At 40.3% G+C, this 25143-nt stretch overlaps 1 protein-coding gene across 3 annotated transcripts in view; it reads right to left on the bottom strand.

Annotated features, from left to right (window-relative positions):
- Positions 1 to 25143, bottom strand: part of efna5b (ephrin-A5b) — a 100152-nt gene that overhangs the window by 9580 nt on the left and 65429 nt on the right. For all 3 annotated transcript variants that reach the window (XM_086076697.1, XM_086076699.1, XM_086076698.1), the window contains one exon: positions 11715 to 12007. In XM_086076697.1, the coding sequence (XP_085932823.1) occupies positions 11715 to 12007 (293 nt within the window). The remainder of the gene's footprint in view (positions 1 to 11714; positions 12008 to 25143) is intronic.

Below are 25143 nucleotides of genomic sequence, written 5' to 3'. Positions count from 1 at the left end.
AAAGGAACGTCGCGTTGGTTTTGGCTTTGCGAAAATGCATTTGTGTTTGGGAACAGCAGATTCCAGGAGTCTGGGCTTAAATAAACCAGCATCCAAGAGAGAGGGTGACATTGATATACACACACAAAATGTTGCTTTGGAGACCCTGTTATGTGAACATTTCCATTTACTAATGAGACATTTGCAAACTTTGTCTCCAGGCGTGGAAAAAATAAAGAGCGGACTTAAAAAGTTCCAAGTAAGGCAGGCATTCGGAGATGACTTTTAGATAATGCATCCACCGTCAACGATAGCAGCTACACAACAATAAATAGAGGAACAACAATAAAAACTACAGATCATCACTGAGAATCTACATGCATGCTTGTGCTTGTCTGCAAGCTGTGCCAGAGTAAGAAGATGGAAGAGCATCCACAGTGCCGAGGCCCATTAAGCAGATGCTACTGCGGTGAGCGCGCGTTAGGAAAGAAATGATGAAGTAGGGAAACAGAAGGACTATCATACACGCAGCTGTGGAGATATGTCCCAATTTCCCGGCATCTTCGAGCATCCGGCCTATGTAAGCCATTATTACTATCATAAGTCATTACATAGGCAAGTATTGCCAAGGTGAAGAGGTCACATCAGTGGAGGCAGCCTCGGCAAACTAAACGCTACATATTTCATTTGTGGAGTTTATGTATGATTGTTGACTTCCTGGTTGTCATTGTCGAGTTATTTACTTGCACATGCGTATTCTGATTAATATTGTGTTTGTGGGATATGATTTAAGCAGGGGACGTCCATTTTATCATTTGCTGTTGACTGAAAATGACATCACAGTTACGCAGGGCTCAGGAAACGACCAATCACGGCTCATCTGTTTTCCGAGTTTGGTCATGTGGCGTTTGCAAGCTGAGCCCTGATTGGTTGTTACATGAGCTTTGAGCAACTGCGATGTCATTTTCAGTCGACAGCAAGTGCCAAAATGGCCGCTCCCAGAGATGGATAAAAACTGGTGGATTTTGCTGCTTAATTCAAATTCTGCAAACACAATATTAATAATCAGAATACCGTTGTTTAGACTAGTGGGCTGCAATTTTTTATTTTATTTTTATTTTTTACTTGAGTTCTCTTTAAGTATAAACACATATTGGACGATGTACATGAAAATAGACAGTCGCCCAAAAATGAGCTACACAGATTAAATCCGAATTGGACAGTAAATCAAGCCTTAGTGATATCTGACGCAATTAGCCCAAACTAATTGAGGTCAAATGTCTACTGGTTGTAATTTCAACCAATTTTCCTCACCCATAATTGCGTATAGCTATTTTATTTAGCCTCCACAACAACAAAATGATGTGTTTGATTATAAGTCTAAACAGGATCCAGAGTTGCATCAACACGTTCACGTCTTCATATTCAAATCACAATAAACTGCTGATTTACGGACGTGAGGTGGAGTTAAGCTTTTTAAAGCGGCCCCACTATAATAAATCACAGTACATAATGTTTCATTGCTGCACTTAGTCTATCTCCTAGAATCATAATATTGTTGTTATGGCCAACGCTAAAAGTGCAAGCCTGTGTGAGTGTGCATAAATAAGCATAATGACAGAGGAGGAAGGGGGGGGGGGGGGGGTGAATCAACAATTGCATGGAAAATAACCAATTAAGTGTAATAGGTAATTATCAGTACGGGTCACAGGTCAGCATGTCCTTGTCTTCATGATAGTGAATCATGATCAGCTTCAAAACTCCACCAGTTGAAGCATGAATAATCGCAATCGGCAAAGACGGACACGCGTAGTGAATCAGTCCTCACCTACGTAGGATCACCTTTCGCATGATGAGCACCTGCATAACATAATGAGGTCTGATACACTTTGCTTCATATTTAATGTCCTCTTGTGTAAAAATCTTCCTGTTCCCTATTATTTACGCGCGCATTTATTGGCCAATAAGGTTTTGATGACAAGGGATGTGTGATGAAAATGGAGGACGTGAACTTGATGTGCTGTAAAAATGGAGGAGCACAAACAGCAGTGCGAGGTCTGTCCATCTATCAGGATGACAATAATGCATTCTAGACGGCGTCCTACATTCATGTGCGTGGAAAATGCGCTCATGCATTCGCATGCGTACGTGCGTGAAGGTCCGAGGCACGTAACTCCATGTTGTCAGCTGACTTGTGGATGCCGGTGACAGGCTTGATTCTTCATATAGACAGATGAGAGGGCCGTGTTATGACGGCACCCATATGCATCCTTGTGCCGCCAATGGAACGGCGCCAGCTCTTTGTCACCATTAGTCAACCTCCCACAGTGCTAACAAAACCGACTCTGGACGCCAACCCCCTTATTTAATTTGTCCATAAAAGCCACGTACATTCCTGCTTTGGCTGTGGTGTGTGTCTCTCTGCTCGTTGTAAGAGATTCCAGAGGAAGCCTCGCAGTATGAAATAAAAATTGATGCTTGATGAAATATTGAATACGAATGCTGAGGGATGCTTTCACACAGCCGCAAAAATTTATTGACTGATGAGAAGCACGGTGGACATTGTGGTTAGCATGTCTGCTCACAGTTCTGAGGTTCTGGGTTCAAACCTTGGCTCCGGGTTTCCTATGTTGATATTGCGTGTTCTCTCCCACGTTCCAAAACATGGACGTTAGATTAACTAAATACTAAAGCTGTCAAACGATTACATTTCTTGATCAGGTTAATCACATTAAAAAGGCTTTTTATCCAAAACATTTTTGCATGCCAAATTTAAAAAGCACCTGTTATGTGATATTTATTTTTACATTTAAAGGTGCACTGTGCCGTTTAAAAAGGTAATATTAAAGCTTTTTCTACATCATGCATGCTCCACCAATGCCCAGATGAGTACGAAGAGCCCTGACTGTTTTGCTATGACTGCACCTCTCAGCTTTTATAGTAGAGTGTGCGCACACTCCACAGTTTCTTTGGGGAGGGGAGGGGTGAAGTTTTTCTTACCTCATTTGAAGTCATGTCTCATGTCTTCGTTTGTCAACTGTGGCTGTCACTTTAAGATCGTACTCGCACCATGAACGAGCCTAGCACAGATGCTGCAGTTACGCTTTGGGCCAGAGGTGGCAGTCATGAGTAAAAAAGTGACAAACTGCACAAAGATCCTTTAATGTTATGAGGACGTCTTCAAACAATTGTATCCACTGCACACACTCATCCTCCTCTTTTTCTAATAAGTTAATTACTTGCATAATTTAAAATGGAAAAAAATGACCCCAATAGTTCGACATGAGCAAATATTCTGAATGTAATTCAATTATGTTTATTGCTCAAACTCAACCTGTGCTAGCTTTAACGAAACCATCCGCTGTCAGCTCAAGGATAATCTGCGGTCAAAATTAATAGTGTGATTAATCTGCATTAATAACTGATTAATGGGATAATTCTTTGTGATATATGAACTAGTTAACACTTACTACAAAATGTCCGTGACTGTGAATGGTTGCGAGTCTTTATGTGCCCTGCAATTGGCTGACCTGGAATAAGGCATGGGTCGCTTACCGGTTTACATTAGTTTTAAAAAGTTAAGGTTCCTATAACCGCTAATACTGGCTGTCACAGCAAGAGCATCCTTAACGTACAATTTATAATCGAGGTTTTCAACCGATATCATTCCACTTAGCAGGTCTACTGCAGCTAATGCTGCAGTCTTTGAGAAATACCACACGACCACATCAAGTAGCCCATCCAGTCAGCTTCCTTATCTTTTGCGATGAGCTGATATTGGATGGATCTGCCCTCTTTCAGATTAAAATACCTCAAATACAAGATGGTGTCCATAATTTGGAAAAAACATGCTGGCATCAGCATTCTGGGAGATGGCTTTCACTTAAACCGCCGCAGCCTTGTGATCCCTGACCTGAGAAGTGCTCCTGCTGTCCTCGCTTATCTCCACTGTCTGTCCAAGAAACTCACTTACTCCTCACTCTTAATGCGAGCTTTTGCTGAATTGCTTATGTATGCGCTCAGCGCTAGGTTTGAAATCCCCGTGTTGATTCTGACACACACTGACAAAAACCCACCAAGATGCTTTTGCAGGAAGGGGATTCGACGAAAAGCTCTTAAAAAAAAAGCACATCTGAAATGGACTATTTTTTATGTGTGGGTTTCGCAACTAACATTTAATGTTTAGCCCCAACATTTTGCATGGGACCTCAGTGTCCAATAAAGCTCCAATAAAAATGATTTACAGTGGAAAATTCCAAGGTAGACCACAATCTGTTAAGGGCTGCTGGTTGATATCAGATTTGTTCGTCCTGTATTTCGTAACATGTCACTTGTCTAATTATTCCAGTTCAGTATTCGTACGATATGCTAATAAAAATTCCTAACGGTGACAAGACACTGATATTAAACAAAACTGAAGAATGATGACTTCCATCTGACCACATTCCCGCCGTCCCGCTCATGCTGATGAATCTCTTTCGGTTAGCAGAGCAGAGAACGCCGCCTCGTCTTATTTAATTTCTTCAGATGCAACAAAAATCACCTCTCGATCCGCAGTAAACTGGAGAGGCGAAAACATCATTAAGCGGCGCTTTCTGCACATAAATATGATGTGACGTCTTAATACTAATCTACAAACAAGAAAGCTAATCAATCATGCCCCTGACGATTCATTTTTCATCTTGCTTTCCCTCAGACCCTCAGAGTTTTATTAGAGATGAGGAACGGCCGATATAACTGTTTATGCATGTATGAATTATATGTATACCATTAAGGACAATTTTAAATAAATACATACTGGTGGGAAATATGGGGCAAGAGTGATTGGCAAAACCCCCCAAAGAGAATTTCGAAATAATACATGCAAAGTATGAATCCTTTAAATTATATACTGCTCCCCATCATATACATGGTCCCAGTATTTATGACTAATCTAGGCGTTCAAGGATAGTGACCTCGGTCTCAGGACACATTGGCATTTGTGTCTGGTGCAGGTGTGCAGTATAGCCTACTTGGGTGGCTAATGATGCATACAATTTTCTCTGTTAGCTACGCAACACCACACTACACTATGCACTCGCACAGTGAAGGCAATTGTGCTACAAGGTCACCGTCTAACTGCTGAGTCTGTGTTGAGCTGCACCGCCCGTCAACACTTTACACAATGGAAATGTGATGTAGTCTTTATTTGCGGAGCCAGGGCAACGTTATATGTTGCAGTGATTGGATTTATTTTCATCGTAATTACTTTTCCTGCAGGGAAGTAAAAGCCAATTTATTTGCCCTAATTACAAACAACTTGTTCAAGCATTACACTTGGATGACTGATACTTAGATATGTGTGTTTTTTTTTTAAGGGAATTGATGAATACATGGATCTCGTCTGAGTTTGGGTACTCTCACTGTTTTCTGTTATGAAACCCCACAGAGATCATGTTTAGGGCCCCATTTTGTTGTTGTTGTATTTTTCCAGTTTGAGTAGTTTAATTGATTGGTTGCGGCGTGGCGGACTAGCGGTCATTATTTCTGTCTCACAAATGTGTTCTGATGCTCAGTCTGGCTTCCCTGTGTGGAGTTTGCATGATCACTCTGCGTTTCCATCAAGAGTGATTATGTATTATTTTGATGATTGTCTGGATGTTTGCCAAAAAACTACACTGCCAATTCCCCTGCAATTTTGCAGATGGATCACACAGGACAGACTCAATGAATGTATATGTACTTTTTGATGTTACAGCCCACATGCATCGGGGTCGTGTTGGGCTGTGACGACCCAAATCCAGAAAATGGAGCTGCAGCAACAGGGTCAGACTGGCACGCAATGGTCCTGCATGTCATAAATGTAACAACTCACCCAAGATAGACTTGCAATAACTACTTCCACGGCGTACATTCACACACAGACAGTGATGGAGTAAGAAAAAAAATAGAAGCAATTTGTTGTTCAGCACCTGTATATTTTTGCCAAACCTTTAACCCTTCATTACCCAACTCAAGTCTTTACATACTTTATTAATTGACTTGCCGTTGCTATTTCTCTTTTGTGAGTAATTATCCTGGTACCAATTAATCCTCCTTGGGCCAACCTTATATAACTGATCACATTGCAACGGGCTTCTTGTTTGTTTCAGAAATGAAGAGTTTAATTACAGAACTCAACATGACGCCGCGACATTAAATCTGCAACATTTACCCCCCAGTCAGAGCTCTTAGGAGTAGCTAGCAAAAATCCATCTGCTTAGAAAGGCATTTGGGTAATGTGGCATTTTATATACAAACCTGACTTCATGTCTGTTTACCTCGCTAGGCTGGTACAGACATTGAATAATGAGATTTCAATATCGAATCCAAACACAGGGGTAACTTCAACTTTGAATGTTAACTTTAGTAACAATCTCACAACAGTTATGACACTACAAATCAGCAAACCTACTGGCAAATAAAGAGCAATGATATCACATCTTAGCATGAATAAAAGGTATAAGGTTGGCAACACATTTAGTTATTCTAGTTGAATTTGTGATGAATGTATAAATATTTCTGAGTTTTGTCACCTGTTATTTGCAGTTTCGCAACAGTTGGCTCAAACGCTCCCTTGTTAATACAATGAACCAAGCATGTTCAGCACGCTACTCACACAGGAAATGGAGAGTGTCCTGAAACAATATTTAACACTCCGATGACCATAAAGCAAAGCCACCAGACCTGCTGGTGGCACACAAACAAGATTAGCGAAAGATTTTCCGCAGCTGTGGCATTCAGTTTTGCTCTTTTAAAAGGATTAGAGATAAAAGATTAGGGATAATCAAGTCTGAGCCGCAGTTTTTTTTCTCTCATGTTTTTCCACCATCTTAACTCCTGAATATTCACAATAACGGCATATTAAACACAAACGTAACCTGAGAGAATAGTGGTAATTAGGTTGCCCGTTTAGTGCTTTAATTTAACTGCCTCAGTTGAATACTTGTATTTATCACTGGATTATTAGAACTGCATTGGAATACAAAGATGCAGCCTACTGCAGTGATGAGAAGAGAAACACTGCCTGATGGTCGTGATGATGATGATGAACGAAACAAACACAGCAGATGAATGAATGGTACGAGTGTAGCTGGCGTAATGCAACTACCTCTCTATCTTCCTTCAGTTCTACAAAATGTCCACCAAAGAGACAGCCCAATCTGTCAGCAGCCGTCCCGCCTGCTTTTTATGGACATTGGAGTTGGACACAATGGCGGTGGGAAATCACATGTCAGACGACTTCATGGTAGATGACTTTAATATCCGCCGTGCTAGCCAGAGAGGCTGTATGCTAGAATCATTCAATAGCCAATGAAGCCTCGGGCCACTAAACCAATACGCCGCGCAACAGCCGATTGCATGTGTTCCATGGAAGGCTTGTCGGTCGCAGGGTAATTTAATCTGGCCCTCAGGAGAAGCATCTCTCAGCAGTAAAAAATAAACGTTACAAGTAGCGACATGAGCAAGTGGAGGAGTTGCGTAACCCCCCGCTAACCCCTATCGAGCTCTCGACCTCCTCTCATCTTCATTAGCATGACGCTGAGTGTAATTAGGGTCTAAATGACAAGGAGCATATTGCAAATTTTGATAAAGACAAATAGTCACATGAGTGCAAGCCCGTATTTTTGTTTTCCTGATAGTGATTCAGCACAGTAACAACAGTAAACTTTGCGAGTGTCCCATTAAGGTGTGGTGGAGCAGGACGAGGGAGAATGTGAAAAGAAATCTGGATAAAAATCTAGGGTTATGCTTCGGTTAACCGCGCCATAAAAAGTTGCCAATGGAGAAAACACATCTTCGCACTCAAAGCCCAACTCAGATGACCATTTCTGTGCTGTCGCTTGGGGAGCAAACACAATAAAAGGTTCACAAGCAAACTCATATCACAGTGTTAGCCAAAACTTTTAACGGCCCAGCGACTGGGACAATTTGGAATTTGACCAACATTTTTTGGGGAGGTTTGAATCATCAACATACTGCAGCAGACAGTATTAGAGCATTGACTCTTGACTCTCAAAGCAAAGTGACGGTAATACACACCAAAAGTTTCCCAATAAATGACAGAAGGAGAAGACACAAGCCTGTTCTAAAAGAGCGAACGGACTTTCCCACACAGAAATCTACAGTCGTTTACCTGCTAGTGCTAGGAGGCTATATAGCCATTATTGTAACTTGTTGTCAAATAAAGAGTAGAATATTTTATTGATTCAACACTGTTACACTTTTATGATATATTTTATGTTAAAACCACGAGGACTTGCCTATGTAATTTGTTATACTAGTTATAGGCCTAGTTTGAAGAGCGCTTTATGGTGAAGTCGTTTTTAACTCATTTTAGCAATGAAAAAGATAATGAAGGTTTTAAAATGACTGTTTGGTTCTGGTTCATTCAATTTCAATTAGGGGTGTTCGAGTACTGATACTAGGTATCGGTATCGGGCCAAAACACGGCCTTATTTCCGTATCGTACTTGTGACGCTGCTTGTTGTTTTATGATCAGGAACTAGAAATTAGGAGACTAGAAAATTGCCATTAACTCATTCATTCCCAGCCATTTTCACTGAAGCAACCACATTTGCTCCTGGCTGTTTTATTGGATTTTGACTGATTTTGCAAGGCCCACAGAATATTGTGTTCTATTTTTAATTTTTTTAATCTTCTTATGTCTAACCGTTTTAACTGCCTGTTGGCTTTTATGTGTTTGTATTTTATTTGTTTGTAAAGCACCTTGTGATGTGTTGCTTGAAAGGTGCTATATAAATAAAATTATTAATACTATTATTATTATTATTATTGCTATAGAAACATGGAACCTACCAAAAGAAAGATTAGAGACTCTTCTTTCATCAGGAAAAAAAGTACATTTCTATCTGTTTCCGTTTTTGCAGCAATTAATATAGCTAAGTTTCATCATTATTCACAAATCTGTTTAAAACTGTGGGGATATTAAAACAACTTCAACTTGGCCCTGGTTGATCTCCTTTGCTCTGCTGCCACTTGCTGGCCATTTTTGTAATAACTACCTTTGCTTCAATCGTTCTCAGTTCAGAGGCTGCATCAAAGCCTTCTGTATGCTCTAGCATAAAAAACATATTAACACGTTGTTGGGACCATGGTAATATTTAAAATAGAACATATTTATACGTTTTTGAGAACAAATTAGTTAATTTCATGCAATTTTACGAAATATGCTATATTGGGGTATATAGGTCTTTAACAATTATCACTTAATGATTTTTATTTTCGGAAATTGTATGCATCAAACAAAAGTACTAGTTGTATATGTACCTGGTATCAGTGACTTTCCAAGAGTTGAGTGTTGCACATCTCTACTATATATATATATATATATATATATATATATATATATATATATATATATATATGTGTGTGGGTGTGTGTGTATCACAGTAACTCAGTATGCTCTAAAAACGTACACAAAAAAAGATCACTACTATAAACAACAGATTTCTGCATTTCTGTGACAAATAAATGTGTTCCAAAATATAAATCTGCGATACAGCAGACTGATGAAACACAATATAAAGTTTAGTGTTCCTCCAAGGAATCCTATTAGGATTATAATACCAAGAAGGTTTTGTTGCAAATGCGTAGGGCATTTATTTGAGAAGAATTCATAAAATGCTGGTGTCGCTTCAGGATATATTTTGCTAATTTCCCAGTAATGCATCATTTAGCGATGATGCAAATTAGTATTGTTCATCCCTAGCAGAGGTCTGCCATTCTAGCCACGTTATGTTTGAGTGTTCAGTTAATTTTGCCTGCAGAGAAACTTGTTTTTCCTCATTAGCGCAAAAAGTGCACAAACCTTAAAACTTTTCCTCCAAATAGCTGAATCAATAATGCATAAAGAAAACATGAAACTAATGGCCCCCATTCCAGAACATAAATGTGCCATAAATTTTCAAGTTCGGTATTAAACTTGTCATATGGCGGCGACTGCGCCCACTCCTCCATCTCCCAAGAGAAATGAGTCTTTTGTGGGAGGACGAACTTCCCTCAATCATCTTTTTTTGTTCATTAAGATATTGCAAGTACCTGAACTATATCTTACATGAACAGACTTTTTAGGTTCAAAGTAGATACTAACATTTACATAAAATATGTTTCTATATACAGGTGCATCTCAATAAACTAGAATATGCTGGGAAACAATTATTTAGAGTGTATTCATATTTTGCCACTGTCCATTCACGAGTCAAATGCAGTGGCCTGATTTGTCTTTTATCCAAGAACATTTCCTCCTTCCATGTTTTTAACTACTTCTCGTGTAGAAAGTTTCAAAGAGAAAATCAACTGGTTTAATTTCATTATGGTAAAAATCCCTTTGAATATCACAGTAAGGGGCAATTCTAAATGTGCAAACTATCACTGATTCATTTTATTCAACATACCATATGCCATTAAGGATGTATTAAAGGATTGAAGTTCATTCCGACTTTTCTGAACCCTGCAGCCATTCCTCCTGACACAGATGAGCCTCAGAGGTTTCGCTGGCTTTAAGCACCCTTCAACTCGAGATAACCTCAAAGTGACTCGCTTCTAATGCTAAGACGCAGACAAGTGAACATTTAACATGAGATGAAGAGGAGCATGATGGAGGGAATTCCTTTTGAAGACTCCAGGATAATGCAGCTGGAGAATCGAGCAATAACTTTCGAGCTGGGCTCATTATAACCCCCACACCCTCTGAATGCCTTTGCCATTTTAGGGTAAAGTTTTCCACGAAAGTGTCGAACTCAACGCCCGGCGTGAAAACACGGCTGACGGATTATGTTCTTTTGCTTCAGGTATTTTTCATTTGTTTCACACTAAAATGATACTATAAACATTACTTTGATATATTTATAGTTTTGTTACAGCAAAAGTTGGCTTGCTGGAAATTATTTAAATGATTTATTAGGGGGAGCAAATGAATTCAAATTCCCTACAAACTCCTGGAGTACACTGTGTCTTACATTTTAGTGCATGCTTTATAAGTAATAAAATCATAATGTAAGTAGTCATTTTGTTTTATATATGCAAGTTTTTGTGCAATTTTTCCATAGAATTTAACAAATTATCACAGCTGTAAGCAGCACATGTGCCTCTTACATTAGGATTGCAATGGGGTGGTAAGAGTATCTCTCTCTCTCTCTCTCTCTCTCTCTCTCTCTCTGTGTGTCTCTCTCTCTCTCTCTCTCTCTCTCTCTCTCAATACCCACGATTAATCACAAATTTTATATCTGTTCTAAATGTTCAATAAAAAGTTTTCATACTCTTGATAACATAAAAGTGGATTTTTTTTTTTAAACTAATAGATGGCTGCATCTTTTAGTCATTGATACAGTAATTTCATAATTCATAAAATTTAGTAAAAATTAAAAAGATGTACTGTACTGTAAAAAAAACGAGTGTGATATGGATTTGTGTTGGTCATTTTTCTGCCACGAGATGGCATAATTGTATTTGTAAGACGTTGGTGACAGCTCAGTGCATTTTTCTTTTTATATTAAGAGCTATCTAATCTTTAGCATGAAGCAACTTGTGAAATTCTGCACATTTTTAAAATTGTAAAATACAACTTGACCTCAGTCTCCACAAATATATGCATTATTTAAATGTATTACTGCTAAATTTTGACGTGGACAGGTCTGACTGGAATTCCCCCTGTACAGGCTTTCCAAGTATTATATTACGGAATGAATACTCACAGATGTAGTAATATTCTCTTCCTGGTCTGAACTCGAAGCCCAAAGAGAACGGGGTGAAGAGCTGAAACTTCTCTGAGAACTTCAGCGGCCCGTTGGGCGAGTGCGGCCGGTTGCACTCCCAGCGCTTGAAGCCCTTGAAAGTGTGATCGCACGTACTGTAGCCGTCATAGTTGACCATGTAGAGGACGTAGCGTTCCGTCCTCTCCTCGGGCACTGAGTCCGCGTAATGCGGACAGTAGACATCCAGGTAGTCATTTATGCACACGTCGATGTGATAGTCCCCACGATGGAATCTAGAACACAGAGCAAAAGATGTCACATTGATGAAACAGAAGCCTGAACAGTCCCTCAAATTATAAGGGAAGAAAGTGATAGAATTTAGCACACATGCAGAGTGCAAGCTTGACGCTCTCTGCACGCTGTCAGTGTGGCGTTGAAATTTACTGGCAGCCGGCTCTCATCTTCAAGCTTCAATAAATTTCTTTACGCGAGTTTGTTTATATCTATAAATCTGTCATTGCGCCACATACTTGCACACACATCTGCACATGGAGAGAGCAATCAAGTGTGGGAAAAAAAATGTTTCTCCACAGAAGAAAAAGCACTTGAAAATCTTTGCAGAGCGAAGGACAAACGCAGACATGGTACAAAAGATCACGGGGGTCCAGATGAGAAATGTCATGATGAGAAAAACACCGCGCCCGGTCCCTGATGGCCGTGCGAGAAGAGGCCACATGGGGGTCAGAGGGCTTTGATACATACCGATTCATCAGATGTCGACAACAAACCTAAACACGCGCTCAACACATCTCATCTGCTGATGACAGATTAGCTCCCACACCTGCGGAATGCCCTAAATTAGAGCACAATTGCCGTGAGGGTCTGCAGCGGCCCAGCTTCAGGGTCACTGAGAAACGCTTGTAAGAAATGCTTGCATGACTTTTAACACTCTCCTCAAGCGCTCTACTCAACGTGGCAGTTCCAGCCACAAAATTGCACATGGACACTCATATGCACAGCTGGTGCCAGTGACTCATTTTGCCCGCAAATCCAGCCGGAGAGGCAGCTGGACCACCGATAATAATTTGGGAAATATCGCAAATCTGTCATGTCCAACTTGAAACGACAATTGTGGATTTGCAGAAAATGGTAGGGCCAAGTGCATACTTAGAGGAGATGGTTGCAAGCTCGTAAACAATTGTGGTCCAAACAGACAAGAGCCTGAATGATGAATGGCTTGATCTGAGGGAGAATAGAAATGAAAAAAAAAAAAAAGGTTGAATTTGTAAAATAAATCAAATAATACTGTAAAATCCCATGAGTAACACCCATTTTTTTTATGCTGAAAAAATGATCCTGAGTTTCCCCCAGGACTTCACGCCGATGAATAGTTATCACCGCATGTTGCCGAGCCAGAGTGCGCACTCCCTTCCCCCGTTGACAAACAACAAATAGGATTCTAGGGCTGCACGATATTGGAAAAACATGTGATATGCGATATTGTTGTTGAATACTGTATTGCGATATCGCTATTATTCCGATATTTAACATGTCCCTAAAGAAATAATTTTTTGATTATCTAATGAAAGCATTTTTTTTTTTCATGTGGCAAAATAAGCAAGTTCAATGTATCCTTAGTGAATTAATTGTAATTATCCACAACCCTCCCTATCGACTAATAGGATTCGGAACATGTCGATTGTCGTCCCTCCTAACGCCCTGGCCCACACCCCTCGCTGACGAGTATTTTCCCGGGCCAAATTTTATTCCCAGTCCATCCCTGACTACCAGGCTTAGCAAGTTTTCTGAGGGAAACCCTAACATCCCAAATCAAGGAGAAGTATTATACAGGGACTTACTTACTTACTTTGACGTTTACCAGTACCTAGGGCTTGTGAAAAAAAGATGACTAACTGATTTATAGCACATTTCATACTGTCACAATACTGCAATAAGCTGTACATACTAAATTAAAAGTGCTGTACATCATTTAAAAATCAGTTACAAACTGAGTAAAATAGATTTAAAAGCAAAGTAAAGAAGTAAACAAAAAAAAAAAGCTTACTGGTAGATTGCCGAAAAAACGATTTTAACATTCTTTTGAAAGACCTTAATCATAGGGAAAAGAGCATAGTTTTCAACCTAGCTTTAAAATCATTTACATTTTGTTTTGAATCTGTATTCAAACATGTCAAAAAAAGAAGCTTCTTAAGGGTAATTTTGAGGTACGTGTTATTCAAAGGATTTTACAGTTTATAAGGTAACGGTAGAGAGCATGCAAGCATCATTTCTTCATTGAATGGATGTTTTCACTTACCAACAAGAGACACTGGTTTTTTGTCAAGCTAGAAGTTTACCCCATTACTTTTCAATCTGATTGGCCTATAATGGATGTGACAGGCAGAACCCACCATCTAAACACAGTTATTTTTTTAAGCCCTTGCCCTTTTCCCAATTAGTTTCTATTCACTCTTTCCTTGATGGATTTGTGAAACAAACCATCTGGCATGTCGGCTTAGATCTAGTCCGGAAAACTGGACCAAACTTTTAATTGAAAACTGCAGGGTTTCCTCGAGAACCCCAAAAAGTACGAGGGCTCAAGATTAACATATATAAATCGCGATGAACTCTTTCTCTGTTCCTTCTTAAAACTGTCAAACAAAGCACGCAGCTATTTTGTGTGATCCTCTTCTATCCCTGTTATGCGATTCCTTTAGATGCTCTCTATTCAACTCTCTGTAGTTGCGTCATGGTGGAGTTTGGAGTTGCGACTCAAGGATGGATTTTGTCGGATCAAGTCGCTGCATATGTACTGGAATGCTGATCCGGCGTCTGCTGCACTACGAATCCACAAAGTGGCAATCCCAACACACATCACACAAAGGTTTTTAAGCTCACATAGCAATTCCGGCAATCTGCTTGGAGCGCCTTCGCTTGTCACTTCGTTTGAGTCGGTATAATTGAATGATTAATGTCACAATAAAGTGGCAAATGTACACACAGCCATTTCCCATTACAGTGTGCATCTGTGTCAGCTGGCTTTACTTTGTATACTCATTTATAGGGATGTGTGAGCATGAACAAGCATGTTGCCCCTCCGACCCCACTCCCCCACCCCCGCCTATGTTTACTCTTCCAGGGTAAATACCGTTGTGAAGCGTTTACAAGCAAAGCATCAAGCAGCTCATCTGTAACATCTCATTTAAAACATGTTTGCTGAGGTCCAGGAAAAGCCATGCTTTTCTCTTTTAAAATTATTTTAAAATGTCACTGACTTAATGGTTACATCCTTTACATCAGCCTGTGAGTATGTGTTGGAGAGGAGATAGAGAATATGTGAATGTGTGTATATCGTGTATGTGTGATGTATGTTTCCTCTGCCCTTCTCTTCAAGCCTCAGCATTTACAATGGTGGCGACTGGCCATGACTGTAAATGAAGCCGAGCTTGTTTGGCCTGGTGAGCATGTAAACTCAGGCACAAAAGATATCTGTAATGTAGCACAGACATTCAAGAAACACATTTCCAATTCGTGTGAGGTTTGTGCTAGCATGGCAGGGCGCTTGGCAAAGGAGCAGCCAGTGCTGGCACCAAGTGAGAAACGGTAAGGAACAAGGATGGACGAAGGATTTGGTTCCAAAAAAGTGAAAGTTTACAAAGAGGAAACAACTAGCAGTTTCAACTTAAGCTTCCAGTGAATCTTTGATATGACCTGACATGATACAGAAGAATGAGGATATCCTGTGTTAGCCAAGGAGACTCATTTGACTAGTGAGCTACTAGCAAGTAGTTTATATCACATTCTATCAGCTCGCCACACCTAACTCACTAAACACTGGAAGTCACAATTTTCTGTCCAATCACCGATCTGTTCAAAAGTGTGACCTGCCGATCCATATTTTTGCCGACCCATGATAAGCAACATACAACTTCAATGTTCCAATCTTGTTTCATTGTAAAACATAGAACAACATCAACAACTGTGACACAACACAAATGGGTTGTTTTCACTGCACATGAAGTAATTCTCTCAAATAAAAATTAAACGCCTATTAGTCATCTCAGAAGAAGAGGACAATGGCAGGCCTGTGAGGAGGGAGATGAGATCGGTGGACAAGATCGGATTTAGTTTGAAAGAGTGTCTAATCACCAATCCCCCAAAATTATGGAAATCGGGATCACTTGATCACGGTCTATTGATTGGTGCACCCCTATTAGAAATAGTACCTCGTTTTACAAATGGTTTGCTGCCGTTGTCCGACTATTCTCCAACTGATTGTTTTTTCAGATCACGTCATGTTTGAACAAACGTTTGTTGGGCAACAGAATTCCTGGAGCAAAATCATTTGCCAGAACCAGATAGTCCGACGGAAACAAACTAAGAAAATTAGCATGAATATTAGCAACACCTGAATTAAATATGATATGTTTATATTCCATTCCAGTATCCAGTGTCCATTCCAGTTTGGTTATCAAGGGGTTAGCAAATCTGACTCACAGTTCTGGGGTTCTGTGTTGGAATCTCTGCTATGGAGTTCCTATATTAAGTTTCATGTACTCCCCGGGGTTGCCCACACAATAGATGCCGATTCACTCTTGCAATTGAAAGAGTATTCTGTATTAAATATAACATCCAAATGAGGAAAAAAAAGAGGCATTCAGCTGGATCTGTGCCTTGCTAGTGATGGCATCTTCGATCGCCTGCGACTTTTCTTAGTATTCTGTCAACTGGTTCTCGGCAGGGAGAGGAAGTCATTCTTCACAAGAAAATGGACATGTTCAAATATACATCAACATCTGTATGAGATGCGCCAGCAGAATTCAAATGAAGTGTGGCAGGTAAGATTAATGAAATGGAGGCAGGGGAGATATGCTGTAGTAACACCAACGAGCTGGGGGAGCTCTAGAAGTTTTGTGAGTATCTTTGATTAAAGAACCTGGAATTGTAGTGTAAATTCTCAGATGTTTTTGAAATTACCTCTGTCAATGAACTGAGGTAAATCAATCTATATTCTGTCACTTTTTATTTTGTTCGTGAAGCGGTGGTACACCCTGGACTGGTGTATGTCTGTTTCTCTCTGTCTCTGTCTCTCTCTCTCTTCCTCTCTCCCAAAAGTTTATATTACATTTTTTAAAATATACTATTCTGAGTGTCTAAGACATTTAGCATTGGATAATGTGAAAATGTGAAATTGGTAATTCGGTGAATCCCTCACAGTGATATTGAAAGCTGGCGAAACGAAGCTGCCCAGATGGAGTTGTTGTGGGATAACTAAGCCCCAAACACACTTGACCAAGCCATTACAATCACTTTTGCATTTTCTAATACACTGCCTCACAATTTACTTTTTTGTTTCTTTTTTTTGCAAAGACATGGAGAAGCAAGTCAAGGGAGGCTTTCTGGCACAAACACAGGTAATTAAGGAGCGGTGTTAAATGGTAGGCTAATTGTAAAATGGTGATAATTACATGTCTCTGTTATGGTGCAGCTGTCTCAGAAGGCTGCGAGTCGCCAGTCAGCCAGGCGAATTAGCCCAGACATGGTAGCTTAGGGGGTCCAAAATCCATCACAAACTGATACCAATAACACTCCAACATAAGGGCTCAAGAGTTGTCCACACACACACACACACATGCAAACAAGAGCCTAAATTTGGAAAGAGCATGGGGCAGCGTGACTCGCCATCACACTCTTTGATTGGCTCATTTCCATTTCAATTACACACCCCAGTGACACCGCAGCGAGACAAACGCACACCTATGTACACACACATGCCTTCCCCCGCTCGCACGCTGTAATGAACTCCCATCAGGCACCTTTTGAGACTGTAAAGTGGTCCAAGTCCTCCAAATCAAATGAACAATTGGGATCCAATAGCAATTTTTTGCTAAAAGGTGCAGTCCAGTAGGAGTGTCAAGATGGGATTACAGTACAGTTACAGTACTCCTCCACTATACACAGGGTCATTATTGGCATCCCTGCTATCACATATATTTTGTGGAATGCTATCTTTCTGTCTTTTGCTGAAATTACAAATATGCCCAAATATCTCCTATGTGTGTAGCATACGCTGTGGCGACCCCTGACAGAGAAAAGCTGAAAGTCACTTATGCAATCACTAAATAAAAAACAATTAGGCAGTGCATCGATACCTCTGTCGTTACTTTGCTGTTGGCCTCTGACAACGTCCGAGAACGAAGGGAGTTTGCAAACTTGGACGCGAGACCAGAGAGGAAGCCTGCCAGGTTAGCTTAGCGCAAGCTAGCTAGTAACCTACGACAGACACAATATGGATGGACGAGACGGATAGATTTAAAACTTGGTCAAAAGCGCAAAAACGTCCTTGGTTCTGCCGTTGGCAAGTGTACAGCAACGGAACCTGGAAGTTAAAGTAAGTTATTTTAATCTAAAAAAGAAAACTGTAGATTGTCGTAGGTACGGTAAGCGCATTCCATTTTACTGTGATTAAATTGGACTTTTCACTTTTTTGACTATGATGCGTATTTTTTCTTTTTTTTCTTTCAGAACAAACTACTCTAGGAATTTCCTCTCCCTGGTTGCTGAGACGTCCCGGTTATATCGCAGAATTCACAATGCATGCCAAGGCCACACAAACACAAAAAAAGCTGACATGTTGACCTCATGTGTGGCCAGCAAATGAAATGTATACAGACCAAAATGCTTTTTTTTTTTTTTTTTTACTGCAAACAATTCATACTGCGTGACAGCCTCTCGCGTGAGCGATATCTCTTCACTGAGCCTAACAGGTCTTTGCAGCTACCAACGTTTTCCTTTTATTATTCAATTTTTACGCCTACCTGAGTTCTTCGCTTCACCTGCTTTGCGAGTGACCTAGATTTAGATCTATTTAAATGACCCCACCTCTCCCTGGTCAAATTCATACATCTGATTTTCAATTCTATATCCTCTGGCACTATTTTGTTTGCCTGATAAATCAAATCACAAGCCGAGAAAGTAGAAAAGCGTGAGGACCATAACAAGGAAAAAAAGGTGCAATGGTTTTTCTCCAAACTTTTTAGTGTGTATCTTGTTGAGTGTTTGTATGCTTGGGAGCCTGCGCGTTTGTGACGTGAAGGATCATTTGTTGATTTTGGTCCAGAGGGAAAATATGTCAAGAGGGGATGAACTCTGACTGAACCCGGATTTGGATTACCCCTGCAAAATCTATCCAGGATCTCTCAACACGTTTTGTATGTTGCAGATGCACAGCACAAACACTTTGTGGCCGTTTGTGCAGATGTCTAATTACGCACCGCCAGTGTGATAGAAGAGAAGCCATGACAGATCGTGCACATCAATCTGTTCTAGCATGGTGGTCTAACAGATTTTGGAGTTGGAAATATTTTTTCCCATAGGAAATAATGTACAATACAGTGAAAAGTGTTTCGCATATCTGCCTCACAGTCAGGAGATCCGGGTTCAAATCTCAGTTGGGACTTGTCAGTGTATAGTTTGCATGTTCTCCTTGTGTTTGCAGGATTTTCTATGGATACTCCAGCTTCCTTAATTAAAAGCATCTCAATTGTCCTTTGTGTGAATGATTGACTATATCGTGCCTGGTGTTTGACTGACGACCAGTCCAACGAGGACCCATCCCTCATTCTGACCCAAGGGTTATGAAAATTTGATGGTTTAAATAACTTACTTGGCATAGAAAATTACCACCAAAAAAAAAAAAAGAGTCTGATAATCTTCTAAGGATGTTCGATACCCTTTCCCCCCCCAGGTCGATTCAGTATTCACTCTTTGAGTATTCACTGATAACGAGTACTGATACATGTGTCAAACAACCGCAGCGTAGCGCAGACTACTGCAGGAGATGACTTGTCAGTGTCAGATTTGGTGACCCAATGTTCATAGTTAAGGATGGGAGAGTACTGATACCAGTTATCTGTATCGGTGCCGATATCAGGCTTATTTTAAGGTATCGGTACTAGCGACGGTGGCAGGCACCAGTATTGGTCGCCCTCTTGTGGCCGTTTTACAATCAGGAACCCAAAATTAGAATTGAAAATTGCCAGTAAATTCATGGAACTTAAAGGAAAAATGCTATATTGGGATATATAGGTCTTTTGGTATTTGGTATTTGTGACTACTCCTTGTACAGGTACTTGGTATTGATTTAAAACGTATTATTGAACATCCCTATTCGTAGGAAAACAAAAACAATACAACACTGTTGTAACTTTTAGAATGGCGTTTGACTACTTTGAATGTGAGTCAGCTGAAATCACGCAACTTTCTGTGTTTTTCTCATGTTAGTCTCCTCTTAACAACCCACATGTTGAAGCTGCTCACACAGTTAAAGCAAAACACACATACACAATCATTTACATGTAATGGCAATTTAAAATAGTGTTTAAAAAAGGTTATTTCCCCCCAAAAAATCATTTCTAGCTCAAGGGTGTTCAACTGTATTCTATTTCTTTGAGATTGTAGCTTTCCAAAAAAAAGCTCTTCAACCCTATGTGATGTTCATCTGGTTACGTCTTTTTTTTTTCTCATCTTGTTACGTCTAATGGCAGGAGACCGTAATGAAGAGCAAGGAGAAGGTGAGGAGCAGATAACTGCATGCAATATTTCCTCTCCGCAATAATCTTTGCTGTTAAATTAAATTCCTCTCACCAGCTCAACATTTCTGCAAGTCTCTTTCCTTCAACAGCTCAGAGATGGAAAACATGTTTTTCCGTCCTTTTTGTCCAAAGGACCGACAAGAAATTACAATACCACCCTCTGTAGTAGTCATATAAAAGTCCATAACATAAAACAGACTTTCTGGACTCGTCTATCACACCAAACTGCGCTTGGGCTCAGACAGGTTTCCGTGGGAGATAACAGAAATGAGAGGAAATGAATATTACAAAGGGTATGATGACATTTCTGCAATAAAGTCTGACAGGGAGAAAAGAATTACAGGCACTCATACCGGTTGTAGACAAGTTGATGGTTTGACCAGATGGCCGAAACCCAAATACTGGTCCCAAACTCACACAGCACAACAGTATTTTGAATTAACTGCACTATCGATCACATTGGATTGGCAGGAATCCTGCTATGTCACCTGACAAATCCACCTTGAAATAGTTTATATAGATGCAACTGAAAAAAATGAAGGTCACCAGAGTCCTTTCAAGGTATATGGATGTCAGGTAGGGGTATAGGTTTCTCCGTATGAATAAGGCAGAGTACGGACTCTTGAATTCGTCAAGTACAGTCTTTTAGAACAATGCGAGAACGTTCTTCCTACGAACATAAGTGTCCAAACGATGCATTCTTGGTTTAAGCTAGCTGGCAAGAACAACCTCTGTGTATGTGGTCTTGGTTTAATTGTACTATCAACTGGAACAGTACTTGGGCCACAACTGATGACGTTTCACAAGATCACAACAGCTAAGAACGCCAAAAGAGAAACAGTTTCTGCCTTGTTTGTGTCCTGTCTTGTTACAGGTTGCAGTAAGTGTATCCACATTTGTTTGTTTGTTATTCGAAAGCACCTTATTTTCTTTTTACGTTTTTGTAATTAAATATTTTTTTAGAGCACACCTGCCTTGCCTCCCGGTGTCCTTGCATTTGGGTCCTAACTCCGCTATATGAACCATGACAATCCTGACAAATTCAGATTTTGATGCGACCCCTGGAACGGAATTCAGACTCATTGTATAGGTGTCTGACTGCAGGTGTTTGATTATACAGAAAATAACCGCTGCGAGGTCCCTATTGTTTTTGTAGGAAATATTATTATGATTATTATTATTATTATTATCATTACTATTATTATTATTAGTTTATATAGCTCATATTTTAACAAATTCCTCCTACAATATGTATTCGGTCGACTTCAAAATGTGGGTGTTGCATCTAAAGACGTTTAAGATGCAGTTATTGTAAGTTTTTTATTTCGTTGCACGCTGTTTCCGTGGCGATGCGCTGTTTGCAAAAACAAATGATTTGGTTTTTCAGAGTCTAAACCTAGGCGAATAGTCGTGAAATTTAGCACACACACTGGGCCTGGTAAAAACATGACTACTTCAGAGGTTAATCTTTTCCTATGTGCCAGTACCCCAACGTGCAAGCACCCCAAGTTGTATTTGTTCTTTCACAAATGATTTCTGTTCACTAAATGAATACTAAGAAAGTATGTTCTAATAATTTGAACAATAATAATTTCTGTGATTGACAATGACACAAGCTTAACTTATCGTTACAGTCTACGTGCATCGGGGCCACATGGGTGTAGTGCCACATGAGACCCAGCAGATGGTGATGCACATGCAAAGTTGGCGTGGAACAGCATGGTTTTGGATGATTTATGATTTGTAATCAAATGAATCATACAGACACGTTTCAGATGGTTTGGCCTTGGCATAAATCTGTAAGGAGACCCCGGAAAGCTCTGAGGTATCAAAGTACTGGAACAAAGCAGTTGTGGCAGGAGCACTAAAGTCATAGGGCTAGCATGCATGAGCGTCGCTTGTTACACGAGTTGACAGATGCATTCCTGCTTGGCTAACAGGCCGATAGGTTTACGGTCTCAGCGGGAGTTTGGTAAGAAGACACACAGACTTAAACTGTATCGTATATTACCGCTAATGTGGATGCACGCGCAGGCGGAAAAATGTCTCGGATGCTTTTAAACGGAGACGCGTTTTCTTGGTTATTGCACGTATACGTCGTAAAGAGATGCTTGCGCATCATGGTGCATTTTACTGGGTACATGTGGTGTTGCTTTATTGGGGGGGGGCTGGGTAAGCTGAGAGCAGGTGGTCAAGCCAGTATAATATAGCGTCTGTCAGCAAAGAGAGGCACCTACTCATGCATTCCTTCATCCCGCTCACTTTCATCAAGCCTTCTCCTCATGCTCCCTTCACTCTTGTCACCAGCCTGCAACCGCAACCCGCCATCACCCTGCCCACCACCGTCACCCTCAACTGTGATCTTAACGATATTCATTTCTGCCATTTATGTCTGTCAGTGCTCATTTCGCCCCAGGGAGACAATGAATTAAGAGCAGCGACAGACAAGTTCTTGCTCTGTTCTTCTCGGCGCTCGGGCGAGTGTTTGATGTCGTCCGCATCAGCATGCCGTGGCTCAAATCTAAATCAGAGATGTGGAAAAGAATGAAAGAGAGACAAATACTTCCACTGAGCTCTAGCACTCTGCCAAACAACCATTTTTATGGGTGTGATGTGTGGAGACTGTATACAGTATGGAACACTGTGTGTGTGGGGGGGATTTGTGTGTGTAAAAGGATTTCTTTATGTCTCCGCCCGTCACCAAGGGAGTCTTGGGAAAAATGACACATCCCCCCCACAACATCCTGTCAGCCCCTGGGGCCATCCTCGTGAATTATAGCCTCCCCAAACCCACTTCAATGCCTCCGTAAATACTGTGTACTGGGACGAGAGAGGGCGTGTGTTCATTGTATGCATGCTCACAAGCAGTCCATTAGTGTCAATTAATAGTCAATTGCATTGGAGACAAATTGGCTATTAGTCATTGTTTCATAGCCAGAAAGAATAGCACTGAAATGGTCTTCGACGAGCGCACGGGAGGGGGCATACTATACTGATATAGAAAGCTCTCTCAATATGTTGCCTGGAGAGCAAGCTTGCATTGAAATTGGCAGTTACACATATCTACTGGAGCAATGTAGTGACTAAATTAATAGTCACTAAAGTGGATGAAGCTGTCACACTTTAGAGGAGGGTTGGGCGAGAACAATACCAGCTATCGGTATCAGTACTAGCGATGGCAGCCAACTTTACGACCCGGAACTAGACATTAGAAGAATAGAAAATTGCCACTCATTTCATGCAATTTAAGGAAAATGCTGTATTGAGATACTGTATATAGTTTTTTCTTTAAAATGATCCGTAACTGCTTTTAGGGGGATTTTTTACTAGTGGTATCGGCACTGAGTCTCGGTGACTACCCAAGAGTTAGGTAAACATACTGGTACAGGTACTGAAAAAAAAAAGTGGTATCCCGCGAACATCCATAGATATTACTATACTAGATTGTGCAGGATTGTACTCGATTGTACTTAATGGAATGTCCAGTGATGCAACTAAGTACCCGCTCTAGACCTTCAAAAATAGCCTCTTCCAAAGTGGAGAAAGTGGTCAAACTCATTGTCTTTTGAATTGATGTGTTCGGATTGTGAAGTGCTGCACTCGTATTAATAATACAGGAGAGCGACTAAGTAGACTTACATCATCTGTGCAGTATGAATCTCTCTCTCTCGCTCTCTAGTTTTGCCTGAAAGATACTTTGTTATAGGGACTGTCTGCAGTGCTCTGTTAAGGCACTTTTCTTGTAGAAGTTGTCTCAGATCAAAATCTGGAGAGCTAAAAAAAAAAAAAAGCCTTTATAATATTCTGATAAAATAATTTAAAAAACAAATAAAAAAATAATAACAATACTACTACTACTACTACTAATAATAATAATAATGAATTGTGGGAAAAAAAGTCAACAACAACCGACTTTGGTCAACAATATCGCACACTCACACTTTTCACGTATGCCCTGACATATATTGGCATCCCCTTAACCATAGACTTTACGTGCTCGCAGACAAAGACACTCTGACCTTCAAGGTAGGTTGCCATGGAGCTGGTTCTGGATGTTATAATGTCACTGCTTTCATAAAACCATGACCCTTTCACAGTTCACAAACTGCCGCCAGTATACTAGGGTGAGGCTCGCACACTCAAAAAGAGAGCTAAACGATCATTAAAATGTGTACAGATACTTTAGTGGCAGAATTGGTGCTGAATGAAGAGCTGCCCCAATGAGAGGATTGGATAAATACAAATGAAAAGAATGTAATCAGCTCTATCACTGTTTTTTCTAAAAGAAGAAAAGAGGTTATAATTTATATTGTTATCACACACATGCCAATTACTGCAGCGAAATACATTCACAGTAGAATCTCGTTCCGGTACGCACTTTTGTGAGGATTCCAAAACAATTTTTCCAATAGGAATTAATGGAAATAGAAATAATCTATTCCTCATATTAAACAAACTAAACGAAATAAAACTACAAACAAAAACTCAAATGCATGACCAACTGTTGTCTGAAATCTAAATTGTAAGCATTCAACTTCAATCATGTATTCAACTTGAGATGTTTCCACTGCATATTGGAGAAAAGCGCCCACTGAAAATGACTACCTGGCAAGATCTACAGCTATTATTTCAGAGTTTAGTTTTCCCGAGCCATTGGCTTGTCTGCTGCCATCCAGTGATGATAATATTTTACAACATCATGTCACGCTAAGCCTCCTATTATCTGCTAAACTGCACATCGTCTCGGTCGGAGCATAGTTTACGCAGTTTGGTAGGCAGGGTTGACGTGCCCATCACATGACATAAAAAACAGCAATATTTCCTGATAGCTGTCC

The sequence above is a fragment of the Leptonotus elevatus genome, chromosome 5 (genome assembly GCF_054856555.1).
Source record: "Leptonotus elevatus isolate MCC_2025b chromosome 5, RoL_Lele_1.0, whole genome shotgun sequence".
In the NCBI taxonomy this organism is placed as follows: domain Eukaryota; kingdom Metazoa; phylum Chordata; class Actinopteri; order Syngnathiformes; family Syngnathidae; genus Leptonotus; species Leptonotus elevatus.
This window is presented reverse-complemented; position numbering and strand designations above follow the sequence as displayed.